The sequence below is a fragment of the Macrosteles quadrilineatus genome, unplaced genomic scaffold (assembly GCF_028750875.1).
Source record: "Macrosteles quadrilineatus isolate MER2022 unplaced genomic scaffold, UCM_ALF_1.0 Scaffold_2__2_contigs__length_208266976, whole genome shotgun sequence".
NCBI lineage: Eukaryota > Metazoa > Arthropoda > Insecta > Hemiptera > Cicadellidae > Macrosteles > Macrosteles quadrilineatus.
In genome coordinates, this window is record NW_026542595.1 from 7,508,035 (window position 1) to 7,527,725 (window position 19,691).

A 19,691-nucleotide genomic window follows, 5' to 3' on the forward strand; every position below is an offset into this window, starting at 1 on the left:
TGTGTTATTCTCTATTACTCTATGTCACAGAGAGTCGCCACCAAGGTTTGCACGGAGGTGGGAGATTGGTTCTTCAACAGTGGGACCAACGCTACATGGACCAACTACACACAGTATTACACCAGTCGTATGACCAAAGTAGTCACAATCCTATAGTTACACTGTGTTATTCTCTATTACTCTATGTCACAGAGAGTCGCCACCAAGGTTTGCACGGAGGCGGGAGATTGGTTCTTCAACAGTGGTTCCAACGCTACATGGACCAACTACACACAGTATTACACCAGTCGTATGACCAAAGTAGTCACAATCCTATAGTTACACTGTGTTATTCTCTATTACTCTATGTCACAGAGAGTCACCACCAAGGTTTGCACGGAGGCGGGAGATTGGTTCTTCAACAGTGGTTCCAACGCTACATGGACCAACTACAAACAGTATTACACCAGTCGTTTGACCAAAGTAGTCACAATCCTATAGTTACACTGTGTTATTCTCTATTACTCTATGTCACAGAGAGTCGCCACCAAGGTTTGCACGGAGGTGGGAGATTGGTTCTTCAACAGTGGGACCAACGCTACATGGACCAACTACAAACAGTATTACACCAGTCGTATGACCAAAGTAGTCACAATCCTATAGTTACACTGTGTTATTCTCTATTACTCTATGTCACAGAGAGTCGCCACCAAGGTTTGCACGGAGGCGGGAGATTGGTTCTTCAACAGTGGTTCCAACGCTACATGGACCAACTACACACAGTGTTACACCAGTCGTATGACCAAAGTAGTCACAATCCTATAGTTACACTGTGTTATTCTCTATTACTCTATGTCACAGAGAGTCGCCACCAAGGTTTGCACGGAGGCAGGAGATTGGTTCTTCAACAGTGGTACCAACGCTACATGGACCAACTACACACAGTGTTACACCAGTCGTATGACCAAAGTAGTTATACGTTTCCCGGAGCTCAGAAACTCTTCCTTAATTGCTGTAAGTCCCTTACGAAATGAATGTCATGGGTTTACCGCTATAATAATTGTTTAAATAACTTCTTGATCAGCATTGTACGTGTTATTAAATTTACGGAAAGTAAATAAAAGAAACGTCTTATAACACTTAAAACATATATTTACGCTTATACTGTTACTCACAAGACGGTAAATATACAAAAACGATGGTAAGTGGTGATCGATTTCGATTGGACACTCCAATCATCATCAGACCCAATAGGCGAATGACAAGAATCTTGAATGGCGTCCCTACTTATACCCTATTGGCTACCGGAAGCACCGGCCAATACATTTTTATAAGTACAACTGGAATCAAAATGTATTTGTTCATTAATCAACTTATTTCTATCTTTACATTTTTCCTTATAAATATACAATTCTTCCCAAGCATTCATTACATATCCTTTCTTACAATTCTTTAAAATATCTAGACTATCCTCCATTTTTCCTAGTGAGTGCCCATTTTGTAACAGGTGTTGTGCGACATTTGATCTTTCCGGTTTGTTGTTCCTCCACGCAGATATGTGGTTTTTGAAGCGGTTTACGAAGTTCACAGTCTGTCCAATGTAGAAGCTATCACAATCGTTACTATTGATTTTATATATGCCCGAAGTGTCAAATTTGTTACAATCTTCTATTTTTGGATGCAGTATTTTACTCATGGTGTTCTGAGTCCTGTAGGCTATTGAAACTCCGTATTTCTTGAATCTGTTAGCAGTCCTTTGTGTTGTAGTCCCCGTGTAGCTAAATGTGATATATCTGGTGCTTTCCTCTTTTATCTCTTCTAATGTTGTTCTGCTGTGTAGTGTATTCTGTCTATCAATTTTTCTCCTCGTCTTCCTTGCGATGTCCTCTATCGTCTTGGTTCGAAATCCATTCACTTGGGCGATCTTCTTAATGGTGTCCAGTTCTTTTTTCCTATTGGCTTGGCTAAGTGGGATCTTATAGGCTCGGTACAGCATAGATCTAAAGGCTGCGGTCTTGTGGATTGTCGGATGGATAGACTTGTTGTTGATTGTAGTGTCCGTTTGCGTAGGTTTCCTGTAGATGTCAAACTCTATCTTGCTGGCTTTTCTCTCTAATGTGAGGTCCAGGAAGTTGATCTTTTTGTTTTCTTCAAACTCGTTGGTAAAGGTGAGGTTTGGGTGGTGGCTGTTTAGTGTCTGCATCATCGTTTCGTGCTCCTGCTCCTGGGCTTGTCTGAAGATAACAAGAATGTCGTCTACATATCTAACATACAGTTTTACATCATGATTCTTTCTTAAATTCATTAACATTTCTTTTTCCTGGTGCTGTAAAAATATTTCTGACAAAATTGCCGAAAGTGGACTTCCCATAGCTAAACCATCTGTTTGTTCGTAAAATCTATTGTTAAATCTAAAATAATTTTGCTTCAAAACAGTCACAAGCAATTTTACAATCTGATTGACATATTCATCATCTAAACTATTCTGCAAAAGCCTACATTTAACAAGATCTACAGTTTCCGATACAGGTATGTTTGTGTACAGATTTGCGATATCAAATGAGATTAGCCTACTATTCGAATCTATATCTATGTTCTTTACACGTTCAACAAATTCATAACTATTCTTTACATTGTATACATATTCTAATTCTAAATCATTGCTGAGCTTACTTGCTAACAATTTTGAAACATTGTAGGTAGGAGCACATTTAAAGTTAACTAATGGTCTGATGGGTACATTCTTCTTGTGTATTTTTGGGATCCCTTTCATCACGGGCGCTTTAGAATTTAGGATGTTCATCTTCTGTCGACATTCTTCGGGAATCACTCTGGTGCATCTCTTCACGACGTCGGACAGCTCTCTTTGGTACCTCTGCGTTGGAAAAAGAAATGTTAATGAATTTAAGAAAGAATCATGATGTAAAACTGTATGTTAGATATGTAGACGACATTCTTGTTATCTTCAGACAAGCCCAGGAGCAGGAGCACGAAACGATGATGCAGACACTAAACAGCCACCACCCAAACCTCACCTTTACCAACGAGTTTGAAGAAAACAAAACGATCAACTTCCTGGACCTCACATTAGAGAGAAAAGACAGCAAGATAGAGTTTGACATCTACAGGAAACCTACGCAAACGGACACTACAATCAACAACAAGTCTATCCATCCGACAATCCACAAGACCGCAGCCTTTAGATCTATGCTGTACCGAGCCTATAAGATCCCACTTAGCCAAGCCAATAGGAAAAAAGAACTGGACACCATTAAGAAGATCGCCCAAGTGAATGGATTTCGAACCAAGACGATAGAGGACATCGCAAGGAAGACGAGGAGAAAAATTGATAGACAGAATACACTACACAGCAGAACAACATTAGAAGAGATAAAAGAGGAAAGCACCAGATATATCACATTTAGCTACACGGGGACTACAACACAAAGGACTGCTAACAGATTCAAGAAATACGGAGTTTCAATAGCCTACAGGACTCAGAACACCATGAGTAAAATACTGCATCCAAAAATAGAAGATTGTAACAAATTTGACACTTCGGGCATATATAAAATCAATTGTAACGATTGTGATAGCTTCTACATTGGACAGACTGTGAACTTCGTAAACCGCTTCAAAAACCACATATCTGCGTGGAGGAACAACAAACCGGAAAGATCAAATGTCGCACAACACCTGTTACAAAATGGGCACTCACTAGGAAAAATGGAGGATAGTCTAGATATTTTAAAGAATTGTAAGAAAGGATATGTAATGAATGCTTGGGAAGAATTGTATATTTATAAGGAAAAATGTAAAGATAGAAATAAGTTGATTAATGAACAAATACATTTTGATTCCAGTTGTACTTATAAAAATGTATTGGCCGGTGCTTCCGGTAGCCAATAGGGTATAAGTAGGGACGCCATTCAAGATTCTTGTCATTCGCCTATTGGGTCTGATTATGATTGGAGTGTCCAATCGAAATCGATCACCACTTACCATCGTTTTTGTATATTTACCGTCTTGTGAGTAACAGTATAAGCGTAAATATATGTTTTAAGTGTTATAAGACGTTTCTTTTATTTACTTTCCGTAATAATTGTTTAACTAATAAATTAATTATAAAGTACAGTAATATGATGAATACAGTAATGATAATACAATATTGATATATAGATAGAAACAATCTATGTTTTGTGACCATACTAATAAAATTTTGAAAGCAAATTAAAAACCCCCAGCAATACAGTACAAGAATGTATACAGGGTTAGTAAAAAGTGTGGAGACTCCCTGTTATTTTTTTAACGGCCCATACTAGAAAAACTAATCTCGGCACACCTTTATGACATGTTATGAAGTACTTTTTGGGCATAACCGTCACTTGGTGTACATCCCCAAAATGGGGGATTTTGGGGGAAACTCAAAAACTGCAAATACAAAGACCCATCGAGTGACCCCTCATTTTGAAGGTCCTCGTAAAAGAAAACCAACAAAGCAAACTAGAGGTATCTATCTCATTTCAGTAAAAAATGGCAGCCAATTGAAATTCTCAGAAGTTCAATTTAACTTACAGCTTTCCAAATCTGGAGACCCACTGTAAATTTTGTAGCGGCTCACACTAGGAAAACTAAACTCTACACACCTTTTTGGCATGTTATGAAGTACTTTTTAAGCCTAATAGCCACTTGCTTACCAAACCCAAAATGGGGGATTTTGGGGGAAACTCAAAATTTTTAAATGATAAGCTTCATCGAGTGACCCTTCATTTTGAAGGTCCTGGTAAACGAAAACTAACAACGCAAACTAGAGGCTTCTATCTCAATCCAGTAAAAAATTGAATCTGATTGAAATCTTTGTAAATCAGTAATAACTAGCAATTTTATATTCAATTAGCTGCCATATTTTACTGTGTTAAGAGAGACCTATAGTTTGCGTTGTTACTTTTCTTTTATTATGACCTTCTAAATGAGGGGTCACTCGATGGGGCTTATCATTAAAAATTTTTGAGTTTCCCCCAAAATTCCCCATTTTGGGTTTGGGAACTTATGAGAATTTCAAATGGCTGCCATTTTTTACTGAAATGAGATAGATACCTCTAGTTTGCGTTGTTGGTTTTCTTTTACCAGGACCTACAAAATGAGGGATCACTCGATGGGTCTTTGTATTTGAAATTTTTGAGTTTCCCCCAAAATCCCCCATTTTGGGGGTGAACGCCAAGTGTTGGTTATGCCCAAAAAGTACTTCATAACATGCCATAATGGTGTGCCGAGTTTAGTTTTTCTAGTATGGACCGTTGAAAAAATAACAGGGGGTCTCCACACTTTTTACTAACCCTGTATAACCGAAAGCAAATATAGAGTTCAATCTGATTGTTGAACATCAGTGTTTGCAAATGTGGCTTTATAATTTATCAATTTATTTGCTGTACGTTATTTCATATCTAACACCATTACACGAACTGCTCAGAGTGATCCATTTTTATTACCAGCTAATATGTTATTTTCAAACAAATCAATACCTCTATTGGCCACAATTTGCTATGGCACCTGAGAAGGTCAGGCTGTAAGTATTGAAGTTATATACATTGCACACATGTTTTATGATAATTCAAATACAAACCAATGCTTCTTATCCGTTAATCCAGAAACCATATTTTGTTGAAGCCAATCAATCTACTTAAAACACTCAAAACATAAAAAACTCAAACAACGATATTTTAAATGATTATTTTCACTGAAATTCAAACAAGAGTTTAGGTCATCTCATATACAGGCTGGGCAGGGAAGAATCGGGAAGAATTCCTACTTTTGAAGGTAAATTAAAAGACAACCAAAAATCTTAGAACTAAACTGTATATTGGGATTAATTGGCCACATCTGGAAATTAATTTAATATAAGTTTTATATGTATGTAAAATATTTTTTTTAATTCATGTGGTAGGCTTTATTATGATTTTAGCTTATTATGACGGTAAAGATATGAAAAAGAAAAACACAGCAGGGACACTTTCAAAGCGCGTGGAGCATGCCCTAGCTTAATCCTCAAATACCTTTGTACGATCTATAAGGAAACTGAGTTAAAATTCCTTTGAAATTCATCCTATCATTTCTAAAGGGTTGTGGTTATGAAAATACGCTCACGCTCTTGACACATACTATGTATTTATATGTCGTATTACTTCTTTATAAATGGCGTAATAGTTGTAAACAGGTAATAAAACAGTTCATTTTGTATGACTAGAGATGGTCAGAACGTTGATATTCCAAATATTTGTATACAACTCTGACTATTTTACTTATTACTTAATGCTTTAGTTCTTACACTATGACGAGACTGATTATTATAGATCTTATCTTCTGTCTACACGGATTTGAATTCATAGAATTAACCAAAAATATAACTTACTCTTTCACCAGCCTTAATCATCGCTATTTTAAGTATAATTTGTAAAAAACAATGCTTATTTTACATTTAGCAGCGTAAAATGCTGAACAAACAGGCATCTTGAACACAATATTCTCTAGCGTTGTCAGTTTAAATGAGAGAAGTAGGACAATCTAGCTCAACCTGTAAAGTTTGACATTTTTTAAAGTATTTTGGAATGCGATACATGATTGACAGAAATGCTTTAACATAAATGAAGCTTAATATTACAACCTCTCTTACACTTTGTATACTATTGTTCCAGCAATATGTTCCTTTGGTCAAGACTGTATCCAGGGTCGGCTATGGTGTCTCTCTACTGACCCTTATCGTCGCTTTCTGTATATTTGCTACTTTTAAGTAAGTAAATATAGTATTCAACTAGAATGGCATCGTCCTCATATACATTTATTATTGTCTGTCATTAATGTTTATCGTATCTACTGTATTCATTTAAAACCTAGAGCCAAATGTCAACAATAATGTTCATAGTGGACGGGAGGTCGTATATAACCACGCTTGTCATATATTTTTTTTTATTTCATGTATACTTATAACAAATATATATTTCATACTCTTTATATTTATTAAAACCTTTTTACTATGTCACAGCTTTGATTCTTGCTACATCTTTAATGAATAAATCTTTTATTTGATAAAAAGTATATTCCATTTAGATTAAATGTGTATTTTGTAATTATGTAATTTTGTATTGTAATTGTGTATTTGTGGGTTTTGTTGTAATTATACAGTGCGTTAATTATTGGTTGTAAGTAAATAGTGAATAAGTTAAACACGGATCATTCGAAATTTGTTCTAAATACGAACAGAAAAGCTGTACATATTGGCTAGTAAATCCTTTGTAACAAACATATCTCCTGATGAAGTGAGCTTTCAATAGCATCTAGTGTAGGAGTCAACAGATTGCTATTCTGATCAGAGGAACTGGTGTTCCAGACTCGTTCGTTACAAGTACGTCAATGTCTCTATCTGGACTACTAACTACTAACATGGATGATAAAAACGTAAAAGGACGTTTGAGAAATGTATTATTTTATTGTGAAGAAAAGCTAAGTATAATACGAATGTATGATCAAAGATATTGTTGTAATATTAAGCAGATGTTATAATTAACATCTGTTGGTTTATTGACTTTGAATTGTAAATATTTTGAAGGTTCTTGCTTTATAACTGTATCTGAATTAAATAATATACTTTGAATCAAAACTAATGAATTCTCATTAATCTATATACTGTACGGTATTAAAACATGGCGCAGTCGTCGAATGAACCTAATGTTTCCCTTAATGTGCCTCATGAAGCTGCAATTTCCCTAAATGTGAAACCACCAGAACCTTTTACATTCAAACCCAGTGAATGGCCAAGATGGAGAAAACGTTTTGGAAGATACCATTCATTGAGCGGCCTTAAAGAAGCCAGCGGCATAACACAGGTAGATATGCTTATTTACTGCATGGGAGAAAAGGGAGAACAAATACTCGATTCATTTAAACTAAATGAATCAGATATCAACAATTACAATGTTGTTTTGAATAGGTTTGAACAGTATTTCATTCCAAAAAAGAATATAATTTTTGAAAGAGCTAAATTTTTAAAGCGTAAACAAGGATCAACAGAGTCTATAGAAGACTTTGTAACTGCTCTTCATTCTCTAGCAAAAAGTTGTGAATGGGGACAGATTGAAGAGGAAATGATTTTAATGGTCTTGATAGTTGGTATGCATGACGAACCCCTTAGCGATCGTCTTCAGTTAGAAAATGACCTAAAACTTGACTTTGCTGTAAACACTATTCGGAAGTCTGAGGAACTAAATAAGCAAAAGCATGAACTATCACACTCTGAAGTAGACACAATCACTAAAATGAATCCTAACTTTTCCAACCATTCCCATGCAAACCAAAGTACTAATCAATTTAGTTCACAAAATGATACTTTTCCTAACAAACCCAATAATGCTAAAGCCATTCATAAAAATATCAAATCTTGTTTTTGGTGTGGTTTGACTCCATCTCACCAAAAGTATTTGTGCCCTGCTAGAAACCACACATGTAAACTCTGTGGTAAAGTTGGACATTTCTCAAAAGTTTGTCGATCAAAAAACGTAAACCATGTTGAAACTGACGATTTTAAATCAATTGATAATCTAAACCCTGAATCACAAGACTTTATTGGTTCGGTGACTCCAAGCCAAATTTATTCATCTAGGCCTACTGATCCATGGACAGTATTATTAAATATCAATGACAGTGACAGTGTTGCATTCAAAATAGATACAGGAGCAGATGTAACAGTCGTGCCATCAGACATTAAATTAAACAGAAGAATTAGATTGTCGCCTACCCTTAAACAGTTTAAAGGGGCTAATGGGCAAGATCTGTCAATTTTAGGGATGGCTACTGTCAAAATGTCATACAAGAATACAACATGCTATGAAACAATATATGTTTCTAAAGGGACTTCTGTTCCTCTTTTAGGAAAACCAGCAATTGAAAAGCTCCAGCTTGTATCTAGAATAAATGAAATAAGTTCTAACTCGTGGTTCGCTAATTACCCAAAACTTTTCAATGGCTTAGGGAATGTTACTGAAAAGTATAAAGTCGAACTAAAAGATAATGTCGTTCCTTATGCTATCAATGCCCCTCGCCGGATCCCCTTGCCTCTGTGGCAGGCTACAAAAGAAGAATTGAAAAACATGATCTCCATGGGAGTCATAGCTGAAGTCCACCATGCAACAGATTGGTGTGCTCCAATGGTTGTTGTTCCCAAGAAAGATTCCAATACAGTTCGCATTTGTGTAGACCTATCAAAATTAAACCGGAGTGTAAAGCGAAGATACTATCCTATCCAACCAGTTGATGTAACTCTAGCTCAAATCTCTGGAGCAACGCTATATTCAAAATTAGACGCCAACCACGGATTCTGGCAAGTCAGTTTAGATGAGACATCACAAGATTTGACCACTTTCTTAACGCCATTCGGTCGTTTCAAGTTTTTAAAATTGCCCTTTGGTATAAGTTCAGCACCAGAGATTTTCCAACAGTTAGTGAACAAGACCCTCAATGGACAAAAGAATGCAGTCGCTCATATGGATGATATCATTGTTTGGGGAAAAACCAAAGAAGAACACGATCATGCTCTTGAAGAAGTACTTGGAAAGCTTCAAAATGCAGGCTTTACTCTAAATAAAGGCAAGTGCCAGTTTTCACAAAAGTCTCTCACATTTTTAGGCCACCAATTATCAAGGGATGGTATCAAAATTGATGAATCAAAGGTGGAAGCCATAACAAAATTGCCTCCTCCTACTAACATAGCAGGTGTGCAAAGATTTATTGGAATGGTAAATTTTGTAGGAAAATATATTCCAAATAAAAGCCAAATACTTAAACCAATTACAGACCTTTTAAGTACAAGAAATGAATTTGTTTGGGGCAAAACACAAAATATAGCCTTTGAAGAGATAAAGTCACTTCTTGCTTCCGCTCCCCAACTGGCGTTCTATGATTCTAGCCGCCCTACCATGGTGTCTGCTGACTCATCTCAAACAGGTCTTGGTGGAGTACTCTTTCAGCAACAAGTAGACAACAAATGGAAACCTATTTCATACATCTCAAGAACACTTACTGAGAGCGAAAAAAACTACTCCAATATAGAAAGAGAAGCCCTTGCTGTAACCTGGAGCTGTGATAAACTAAAACAATACATAATTGGCAAAGACATAATCATTGAAACAGACCACAAACCTCTCGTTAGTATTCTAACAAACAAAGATTTGAATGACCTAACACCCCGTATTCAGAGACTACGTCTAAGACTTATGAGATACTCCTATAGAGTTACATACACTCCAGGAAAACATCTTGCGACAGCCGACTGTCTTTCAAGAAGCCCTCTGCCTTCTAAAGAATCATACTACTTAGAAAAAGAAGTTGAATTTGCTGTTAGTTCAGTAATTACAAATTTGGGTACAACCGATGCTATAATCCAGAAAATATGTGATGCACAAAAATCATGCCCGATTCTCCGAAGAATTCAGCAGTTTTGCTCCTCTGAATGGCCGGACAAATCCAAATTGCCTAATGCATTAAAACCTTACTTCCCAGTCCGCCACGAAATTTCCTTCTGTGAAGGTGTTTTGCTGAAAGGAGATAGACTCATTATTCCTAGTGACCTAAGACTTGATATGCTAAATAGAATTCATTCCGGACATTTTGGAATCAGTAAATGCCGACTTAGAGCAAGTCACAGCATGTGGTGGCCAGGTATATCTTCGGACATAGAACAAACGGTTAATGAGTGTCCTAAATGCACAGAATTTAGATCCCAGCATCATGAACCACTAATGACATCTGAAATTCCTTCTCGTCCATGGGAGAAAGCATGCATCGATTTATTCAAAATTAATGGGACTTGGTTTCTAGTAATGACAGACTGTTACAGTCGATACTTTGAAATAGCAACATTAAAAACATTAACTACAAGTGAGATAATAGAGAAATGCAAATCAATTTTTTGTCGCCACGGAATACCTGTCGAACTTAGATCAGACTGTGGAACTCAGTTTGCTTCCCAGCGGACATGCTTAGAAAATTCTGAGTTTAAAGTTTTTGCACAAAAGTACAACTTCAAACTAACAACAAGCAGTCCCGGACATCATCAAAGTAACGGCTCTGCAGAAGCTGCTGTAAAAATAGCTAAAAGTGTCTTACGAAAGAACAAAGAAGACCCTTACCTTGCACTCCTATCCTACAGGAACACACCCCTTACAGCCAACGGGCTTAGCCCAGCACAACTTTTGTTCAACAGGAGGTTACGAGATAATTTACCTGTATTGCCACAGAAGCTTTCTGAAAGACCTGACTTATCCAGTTTCAAGAAGAGGGAGGAAAAATACAGAGAATCCTACAAAAATCAATATGATAAGCATCACGGTACCAGGGATTTACCCCAGTTGCAACGAGGACAAAAAGTGTGGATCAAAGATCTAAAACGTCAGGGTACAATAACAAACCTAGCCAATGAGCAAAGATCTTATTGGGTAAATACTGAAAGAAACACAGTACGCCGAAACAGATACCACTTGATTCCGTACAAAAGCCAAACCAGTCCTGAACAATCAGCAAGTATTACTCCACTTCCTTTCTCTAAAAATAACGATCAGTCTCCGAAAACTCCTATAGACTTAAACAATGAACGGAGCTTACTCAAAACCCCTACCTCTCAAACCAACAACACTAATCAGAGTAATCAGAAAGCACCAAGACAAGTCTCTAGAAATACCAGTACACCAACTTTCAATACAAGGCTGTTTGTAAACAATAACAATCCTTCTCATTCACAACCAAGTCTCCAATCTAATGAAGAAGTTAGAACAAGGTTTGGAAGAATCGTGAAACCTGTGAAAAGATACGAGGGCAACTAAAAAGGAGAGATGTTGTAATATTAAGCAGATGTTATAATTAACATCTGTTGGTTTATTGACTTTGAATTGTAAATATTTTGAAGGTTCTTGCTTTATAACTGTATCTGAATTAAATAATATACTTTGAATCAAAACTAATGAATTCTCATTAATCTATATACTGTACGGTATTAAAACAGATATATATATATATATATATAGGCATATTCAGGTGAACATAAACATTCTAATTTATTGCAGCTTCTTTGTTGTGTATCTAGGGGTCTGCTTTGTATACGGATGGTAGTTGGTTTAATACAGTCCTAATACAATTAGGGTTGGTACTATCTGGTTTTTATACTTGACTTTGAAACGTCAAGTCAGGCACGATAAAGCAAGCATTTTTTAAATCTATATTCAATTTATCACCAGGCCTTGACTCTATACTTGGTAAATCGTGACTCAAACTAATTTTAAAACAATCTTTGTTTGAATAAAGGATTCTACTCGTTCAAATTAAATCAAGAAAATATAGTGTGTCACATTTTACTCCTACAAAACAGTCCAATGTTTTATTTCTCTTAGTTAATTTCATTACTCCGCGCTTCAACCATTCGTAAGATGATATTTTTTGAAAATTTCCGTAAATGTTCAAATGTATTATTTTTGCAATAAAACTATTTCGTTAGTCATCAAGGGTCCTAGGACAAAAACTGTAGTTTTTTTTGTCCTAGGACGCTAGGCACGAGCCTGGCATTGTTTTTCACATTAATTCAGGCTAGACCTAGGGGTTGCAGCATTATCACTTAGATAAAATCCATTGAAGATTTGGCGGGATTTGAACCCGGGACCTCAGGAACTCTAATTACTAGACCAGCTTCCTCCCCAAGGGTCTACAATACATCATTTCTTATTTAACTACTTCAATATTGTCTAATTCTAAACAATATTACATTATTACAATTGTTACCATCCCATGTGTGACGTCTTCCTCGGTTGTCAGGAAACTCCGCTGTCCCCGCAACAAGCTGCACATGCATCTGTTCGTGTCGTTCATGATGCGCGCCTTCACCACTCTGCTGAAGGACGCGTTGTTTGTACGAGGGGTCGGCCTGCCTTCGGACCTCGCCTTCTGGGAGGGAGAAGCTTACTTCTTGCATGAGAATGAGGTACATGCTGCATACAGGAAATACATAGTGAGATCTTGCTAAACAGATATGGAACATTAATTTGATTAAGTTATAGATAATAAACAAAGTATTAAGCAAATTTAGCCTAATTTCAATTACAACAATATAGTATTTTATCTTCTAGCCGTATTGCATCCTTTATTAAAATAACCCTACACAGCTGTTACAATTTTCCCTACGTAAATTAATGTTACTGTTGTGACTAGCAAAACTGGCAATGCAAGTTGATCATGAGTCTCTGGCAATACTTCATCATGGTCAACTACTCGTGGATTCTGATGGAAGGCATCTACCTTCACAACCTCATATTCCTAGCGGTATTCTCAGATACATCCGCCATCACTGTATACGTTGTCCTAGGGTGGGGTAGGTATTGCATTGCTAATACATAGTTGTATTATAGAAATTAATAGATTATTATGATTTACACGTTGTAAATAGATATAAAGTAGTTCTAAATAGTTTACGTAAAATTCAACCACAATACGAAATATTACTTATTAGACTGGATGACAAAGTTATGACCCTTACACTCTACATTGCAGGTCTGCCTCTATTGTTCGTTGTACCCTGGGTGACTGTTCGAATGTTATGGGAGAACACCCTGTGCTGGACAACCAACAACAACCCTAACTACTTCTTGCTCATCAAGGTCCCCACTACCGTCTCTATACTGGTAAGTAGACACATGACACTTTGTATCTTTATTGCTATTTTATCACCTAATTCATTTGTTGTAATTATACAGTGTGTAAATTAAGTATTGAAACAAATCTATATTTTTTACACCGAAATAGAGAGAAATATTCTGTTTGTGGCATTGATTTTTAACATAGGATCCGTCATTTTTACATCAAAAATATATGTTAACCCCTCTAACAAGGTAGAGGGTAGGGGGTGACTTATTTTTTCAAATAGCAACCCCTATTTATTCACCCCTCATTTCAAAGGGGTTGTTAAAAGAAATACAATGACGCAAACCTGAAGTGGATATCTTACCCCTAGCCAAAATGGCAGGTATTCCAAAATTTGATTAATGAAAAAAAGCACCAATTTCACAAATATGGAAACAAATCTGTATTTTTTTACCGTAATAAATAGAAATATTATGTTCGTGGCATTTGTTTTTAACAAAGGATCTGAAATTTTTTACATCAAAAGTACGTTTTAACCTCCCTGACAGGGTAGGGGGTAGGGAATGACTTATTTTTTTTCAAACAGCAACCCCTATTGAGTTACCCCTAATTTTGAAGGGGTTATCAAAAGAAACACGATGACGCAAACCCGAAGTGGATATCTCACCCCTAGCCAAAATGGGAGGTATCCAAAATGTTTATTAATGAGAAAAAGAACCAATTTCACAAATATGGGACAAATCTGCATTTTTTAACAGAAATAGATAGAAATATTCTGTTCGTGACATTTAATTTTAACAAAGGATCCGAAATTGTTTGCATCACAAATATTTTTTAACCCCTTTAACAGGGTAGCTGGTGGGGTGACTTTTTTTTTAATTAAAACTCCTATTGAGTGACCCCTTATTTTGAAGGGTTTGTCAAGACATAAGCAATGGTGCAAACCTGAAGTCAATATGTCACCCCTAGCCAAAATGGCAGGTATATAAAAATTTGTTTGGGTGAAAAAGCACCCATTTCACCAAGTCAAATTTTTAAATACCGTGTTTCAGGGCTTATTGAATAATGAAATGCCTTTAAAACACTCAAGAAAACATCTCGATATGAAAATAATAAAAAAACACGAATGTTTTTAGACATTTATTATAAGAATAAATCTACTTATTTACAGTATCTGAATCACGTCGTTTTTAGATACTGTATAGGTTATTTAGAGTGGTTTACCATTTCAATCAGAAAAATATAAATAAAGTAGGTACCGAAGCTAATTTAAATTTAATTTTCATGTTACTATATTTGAATTTGACTGTCGTAAAAAAATTTATTGGAGGTATGAATGTAATCAGTTTGTAGATTACAAATTTAAATTTTTTACCAATATAAGCTGCTTTAGCATCTTGAAACAAATTAAAGACTTTGTGTTTTCAAATATTTTATTTAGGAAATAAGTAAATCGTTATAATTGGTTTAGTAGGACAGGTGGTAAAGGATTTTACAGAGAACCCCATTAAGGGGTTTATTGTATGTATGTTGATATGTTAGTGAGCAATCAAAAAAATAATACCATTTTATTTAGATTTGTCGTATGAATTACTGTAAATATTCGTTTCATGTCAAAGCACACTTTTTGTTCCAATAGTTCTGTTAAATACTACATACTTTTTGTCTGGCATCATACAGTAAATCTATAGTATAACCGTTATCATTTTATGATCTGCAAGATATTTAACAAAATTACTGATATTTCTAGTGCACCAAATACCTTATGTGTTGAAACTGTTCGCATAAAAAAGGCTGCGTACAGCGGGGAAGCGCGGGAATTCCGTTATCATAAACCTTTCATGCGATACAACAATTGGAGTTGAGAACAACATGGCTTGCAAACTACAGTGGGGTGAATTGCTGGGGCGTTTCATTATAGCAAAATACTGGAGTGTTATATTGGACCGAGCCCAAACGTTTATCCACTTTTAAAACTTAGGTTATTGGAAAGTAGTGGCAGGAAAACAAAGTTAGTAAACTTTTGGCTCACACTTTACTCTGATACTATTAAGATATTTGGAGGAAGTTTGCGTTTACAATAACAGAGGTCTCTGCCTACTTGTCTCCATTCTGATATTATTCTTTGGTTATAGTAATATTGCGAATGCTATGAGGGTGATTCAGAATATTAATAAACTGAAAAAATAGAAAGCTCTAAACATTTGCGTGGTTACTTGTGAACAAATGTATACATATTTTATTAAGTAGAGCCATTATAAATTTAATAATTTGAGAACTTTCCATTACTCACAGACCTTTTATGAAAATAAAATCTAAATTATCCCGGTTAAAATTTTAGTATTTGTTTTAAACCTGACCTGGTTTAAAAACTTGCTATCGGTCTTACCTAAACTTAAGCCGTAAGGAAAGTTTAAAATGCTGTAACGTATTAGCATTTTTACATTCAATGCTAATCTATCCTACAATGTTGTTAATGTTCATTAATACAGATCATAACTAGTTAATATTTTATACGTCGAAGTATACATTATTTATCACATTAGTTCTACGACAGTTATAAAAACTCTGTAACAATAGTGTCCAAACAATATATTTCGTAGTAATATAAGTAATAATAAGAAATATAATACTCATCCAGATAATCAAAATGTCTAGTTACAGCAGACATTAAGTCTTGAAATAATTACAATAATAAATGGCTAAGATTACCAATATATGTATACACACATGGTGTCCTTATTGTGAATGACCCATTTAAAAATCACATTCACTCCTACAAGAGTACAATCACTTACATTTATTATATTCCAGGTAAACTTCGTCCTATTTATAAATATCGTGAGGCTTCTGTTGTCAAAACTGATGGCTGCAATATCAGAGGAATCACGCAGGTTTAGGTACAGGTAATAAGCATGATACTTTCTTTGAAATGTTATAAAACAACCTACTCATACAGAAAACACATGGCAACACCAATTTATCAGCATATACATTGCGTTTAATTTGTTTTAATAACAAAAGTATTGTTACGAAAATCAATTGGGACCAAATAAAAAAATCTTTTGATCAACCAAATGTCAAATATAAAATATAAAATTTAACAATGTGGAATAAAAATTTACTATCCGTAAGAAAGGTTGTAAAGCTGGGTCATGATTCACTCTAAATGGGAAATAATCTTGATTTTTTTACTAATTAATTCTCTAAAAATACGCTATTTTTATCAGAACAAATTTTCTATCGTCTGCTATTTTAACTTGTTTGTTTTAGCGTCTGTTTGTATCACTTACAACTACACCGTGTGTTGCTTGCATGGCTTTACTACTCTCGTGTACAACATTTCCTTGTTTGTTTTAGTGTCTATTTGTATCACTTACAACTACACCATGTGTTGCTTGCATGGCTTTACTACTCTCGTGTACAACATTTCCTTGTTTGTTTTAGTGTCTGATTGTATCACTTACAACTACACCATGTGTTGCTTGCATAACTTTACTACTATCTTGTACAACATTTCCTTGTTTGTTTTAGTGTCTGATTGTATCACTTACAACTACACCATGTGTTGCTTGCATGGCTTTACTACTCTCGTGTACAACATTTCCTTGTTTGTTTTAGTGTCTATTTGTATCACTTACAACTACACCGTGTGTTGCTTGTATGGCTTTACTACTCTCGTCTGAAACATTGCCTTGTTTGTTATAGTCTTTATTTGTACCAATAACTACTACACAGGCCCTCTGTGTTCTGCTTGTAAGGCCCTCATCTACACTGTGTAGTGTGTACTTGTTTGTTTAATTTAGAATGTGTTTTTTTGCAAAAAACCTACGACGTGTTATGTTTGTGAATCTTTTTTCGTGCCGCAGATAAGTAAGGTATGCGTGTACAATGTGTAATATGTGTGTCTTGTTTACACTATGTGCTGCATTGGGAGACTCTATATGTGTAATATAAAATTTTGGCCTTGGTCTGGAATTTAGTGTGTGTGCCAGTTGCTATATTTTTTACCTGAGTTTGCCAGACTGTATCACTCAAGGTTTCGATTGATTTTGTCAACTTGTGTTTGGTATTACGGCGTAAATGTGTGTATTTCATTATTTTTGTTTGAAATCACTCTTACGTCCAATGTTGCTTTTGAGGCTCGTACTACTTATTACAGTCGTAGTGTGTCAGTTGTGACACTAACGAGTACGACGTGTGTTTGCCAGTGTGTTCCGTGTGTACAGGAGATGGGCAAAGTCCACGCTGGTGTTGGTTCCGCTGTTCGGGGTCCACTACATCGTGTTCCTCATCATGTCCTACATCGGAGTGGAAGAGAACGTTGAGATCGTCTGGCTCTTTATTGACCAACTATTTACGTCGTTTCAGGTATGTGGATTAAAATGTTCATCAACTGTAAAGTATTTACAACCCACCCCCTCAAATAATCGGTTCGTGTTCAGTTAATCAACAAATTAAAACAATTTTTCTGATCATGAAACTTAGTGAACGATATATTTAATTAAATCCAGTATGAAAGCATCAACTGAGGCGTTTAAAAATTTCATAACAATAACTTTGAACACATTTTAATGGTTTAAGCAAAAGCTCTTTACGATAAAAGATAAAACTATTACTATACACTTAGGTAAGACACTTGATAAAAAATACGATATTACAAATTTTAACCAGTTGGTATAAATCAAACCAGAAAGGGCGGCGGAAACAGATGACTTCGTGAGCTGACTGCTAGCTGTGTTACAATAACCATTCGACAATGATCGAGGGCGAGATATTTGTGGCAGAAGGTAAAAGTAATGGCAGCGATGGGTAGGGAGAATACAAACAAGGCTCAATAATTCTTTGGTTAAAAAACTCCTAACGATAATCGGTTCTTTTAAGTTGATGTTTGTTTTTCCCAGTCTAACTAGATTATTTATTTAAATTTATTGTTACGACTGATTGAAACAAAGCTTATCGTTTACTTTAAAATAAAAATATTACAGGGGTTCCTTGTTGCGATCCTGTACTGTATTCTGAATGGTGAAGTGAGGTCTGAGATCGGAAAGCAGTGGAGAGGGTTGCCACTGTGGAGGGCCCGTGCTGCTTCCCTCCCTCTCAACATGTTCCCCCACCATCGCCACTCCCACCCCTCCCAGGGCTCAGGCGGCTCAGGGTCCTACCTGGCGAGGATGTTTGGCCGCCGCCACTCTAGCAGACGCTACGGCAACGGCTGCAATCGAGAAAGTATGTATGTAGTAGTACTAAGCGGCTGTAGTTAAGTCAACAGTATATGGGTCTTATAGGATGTTAACGAAATCTAGATTCCTAAGTGGTACGGTATGGCAAGTTTAATGCGCAACTATGGTTCATGGCAGCTCTTACTCCCACAGTAATAATATGCAGTAAAGCTTCAGTTGGACATTTGGGGGCCAATAAATTCTCTCTGTAATGCAGACAATAATGCGTTAGGTAGTGGTTTAAGTAAACTTGCATACATTTGAACTGGGCTAATTCCACTGCCACGATGCAAAAGTTAATGATTTTAGTTAGTGCCATGAATTTGGTGATTTTTACTTTCGCTTACCAACAATAAGTTGTGATTCCAGAGGATGCATGTGCCACTACAATGATGTCTAGTGTCACCAACGACGCCAACGCAGGCTCAGTCTCCCTCCCACACATATGACGGTCATCTGGTGAGCAATCATTTCTATATATTTTGTATTTTCATAATTCTATAACTTGTATTTAATTGCAATATATTTGTGTGGGAATCTAGTAATGATTACAAGTAGCGTTGTAAGGGTTTGTGTTCATCTGATTAAGTTTGTTTGTTTCAGGTCTATAATGTGGATCATTGGAAGATAGAGAATAGAACAAGATAAATTGTCCATTAACTCATATGATTTAGAATTTGTATCATGGTTTGTCTACAATAAAATTTTAAATTCATGGAAAAGCTAGGATTAAAGTGGACTATATTTTGTATTGGAAAACAACTTGTTATAACGATACTTTTTTAAGATTTTGTAACATTAATAAGTTTTAATACGTTT

At 35.8% G+C, this 19,691-nt stretch overlaps 1 protein-coding gene across 1 annotated transcript; it reads left to right on the top strand.

The window, feature by feature from the left end:
* Positions 1–21: 21 nt before the first annotated feature.
* Positions 22–19,321, top strand: LOC128987567 (glucagon-like peptide 1 receptor). The gene is made up of 14 exons (XM_054408477.1): positions 22–138; positions 193–300; positions 355–462; positions 517–624; positions 679–786; positions 841–993; positions 6,672–6,766; positions 12,829–12,994; positions 13,222–13,381; positions 13,561–13,691; positions 16,465–16,556; positions 17,862–18,021; positions 18,639–18,879; positions 19,242–19,321. The coding sequence occupies exons 1-14, from the start codon at positions 22–24 to the stop codon at positions 19,319–19,321; spliced, it is 1,827 nt and encodes a 608-aa protein (XP_054264452.1).
* The last annotated feature ends 370 nt before the right edge of the window (positions 19,322–19,691 follow it).

What these genes read in the sequence shown, in the direction of transcription:
- LOC128987567 (XM_054408477.1), top strand. Translation starts at nt 22, where the DNA reads ATGTCACAGAGAGTCGCCACCAAGGTTTGCACGGAGGTGGGAGATTGG. An exon ending in ACTTCTTGCATGAGAATGAG is followed by an intron (nt 12,995 to 13,221) that starts GTACATGCTGCA and finishes TGTTGTGACTAG; the next exon opens with CAAAACTGGCAATGCAAGTT. An exon ending in ATACGTTGTCCTAGGGTGGG is followed by an intron (nt 13,382 to 13,560) that starts GTAGGTATTGCA and finishes TCTACATTGCAG; the next exon opens with GTCTGCCTCTATTGTTCGTT.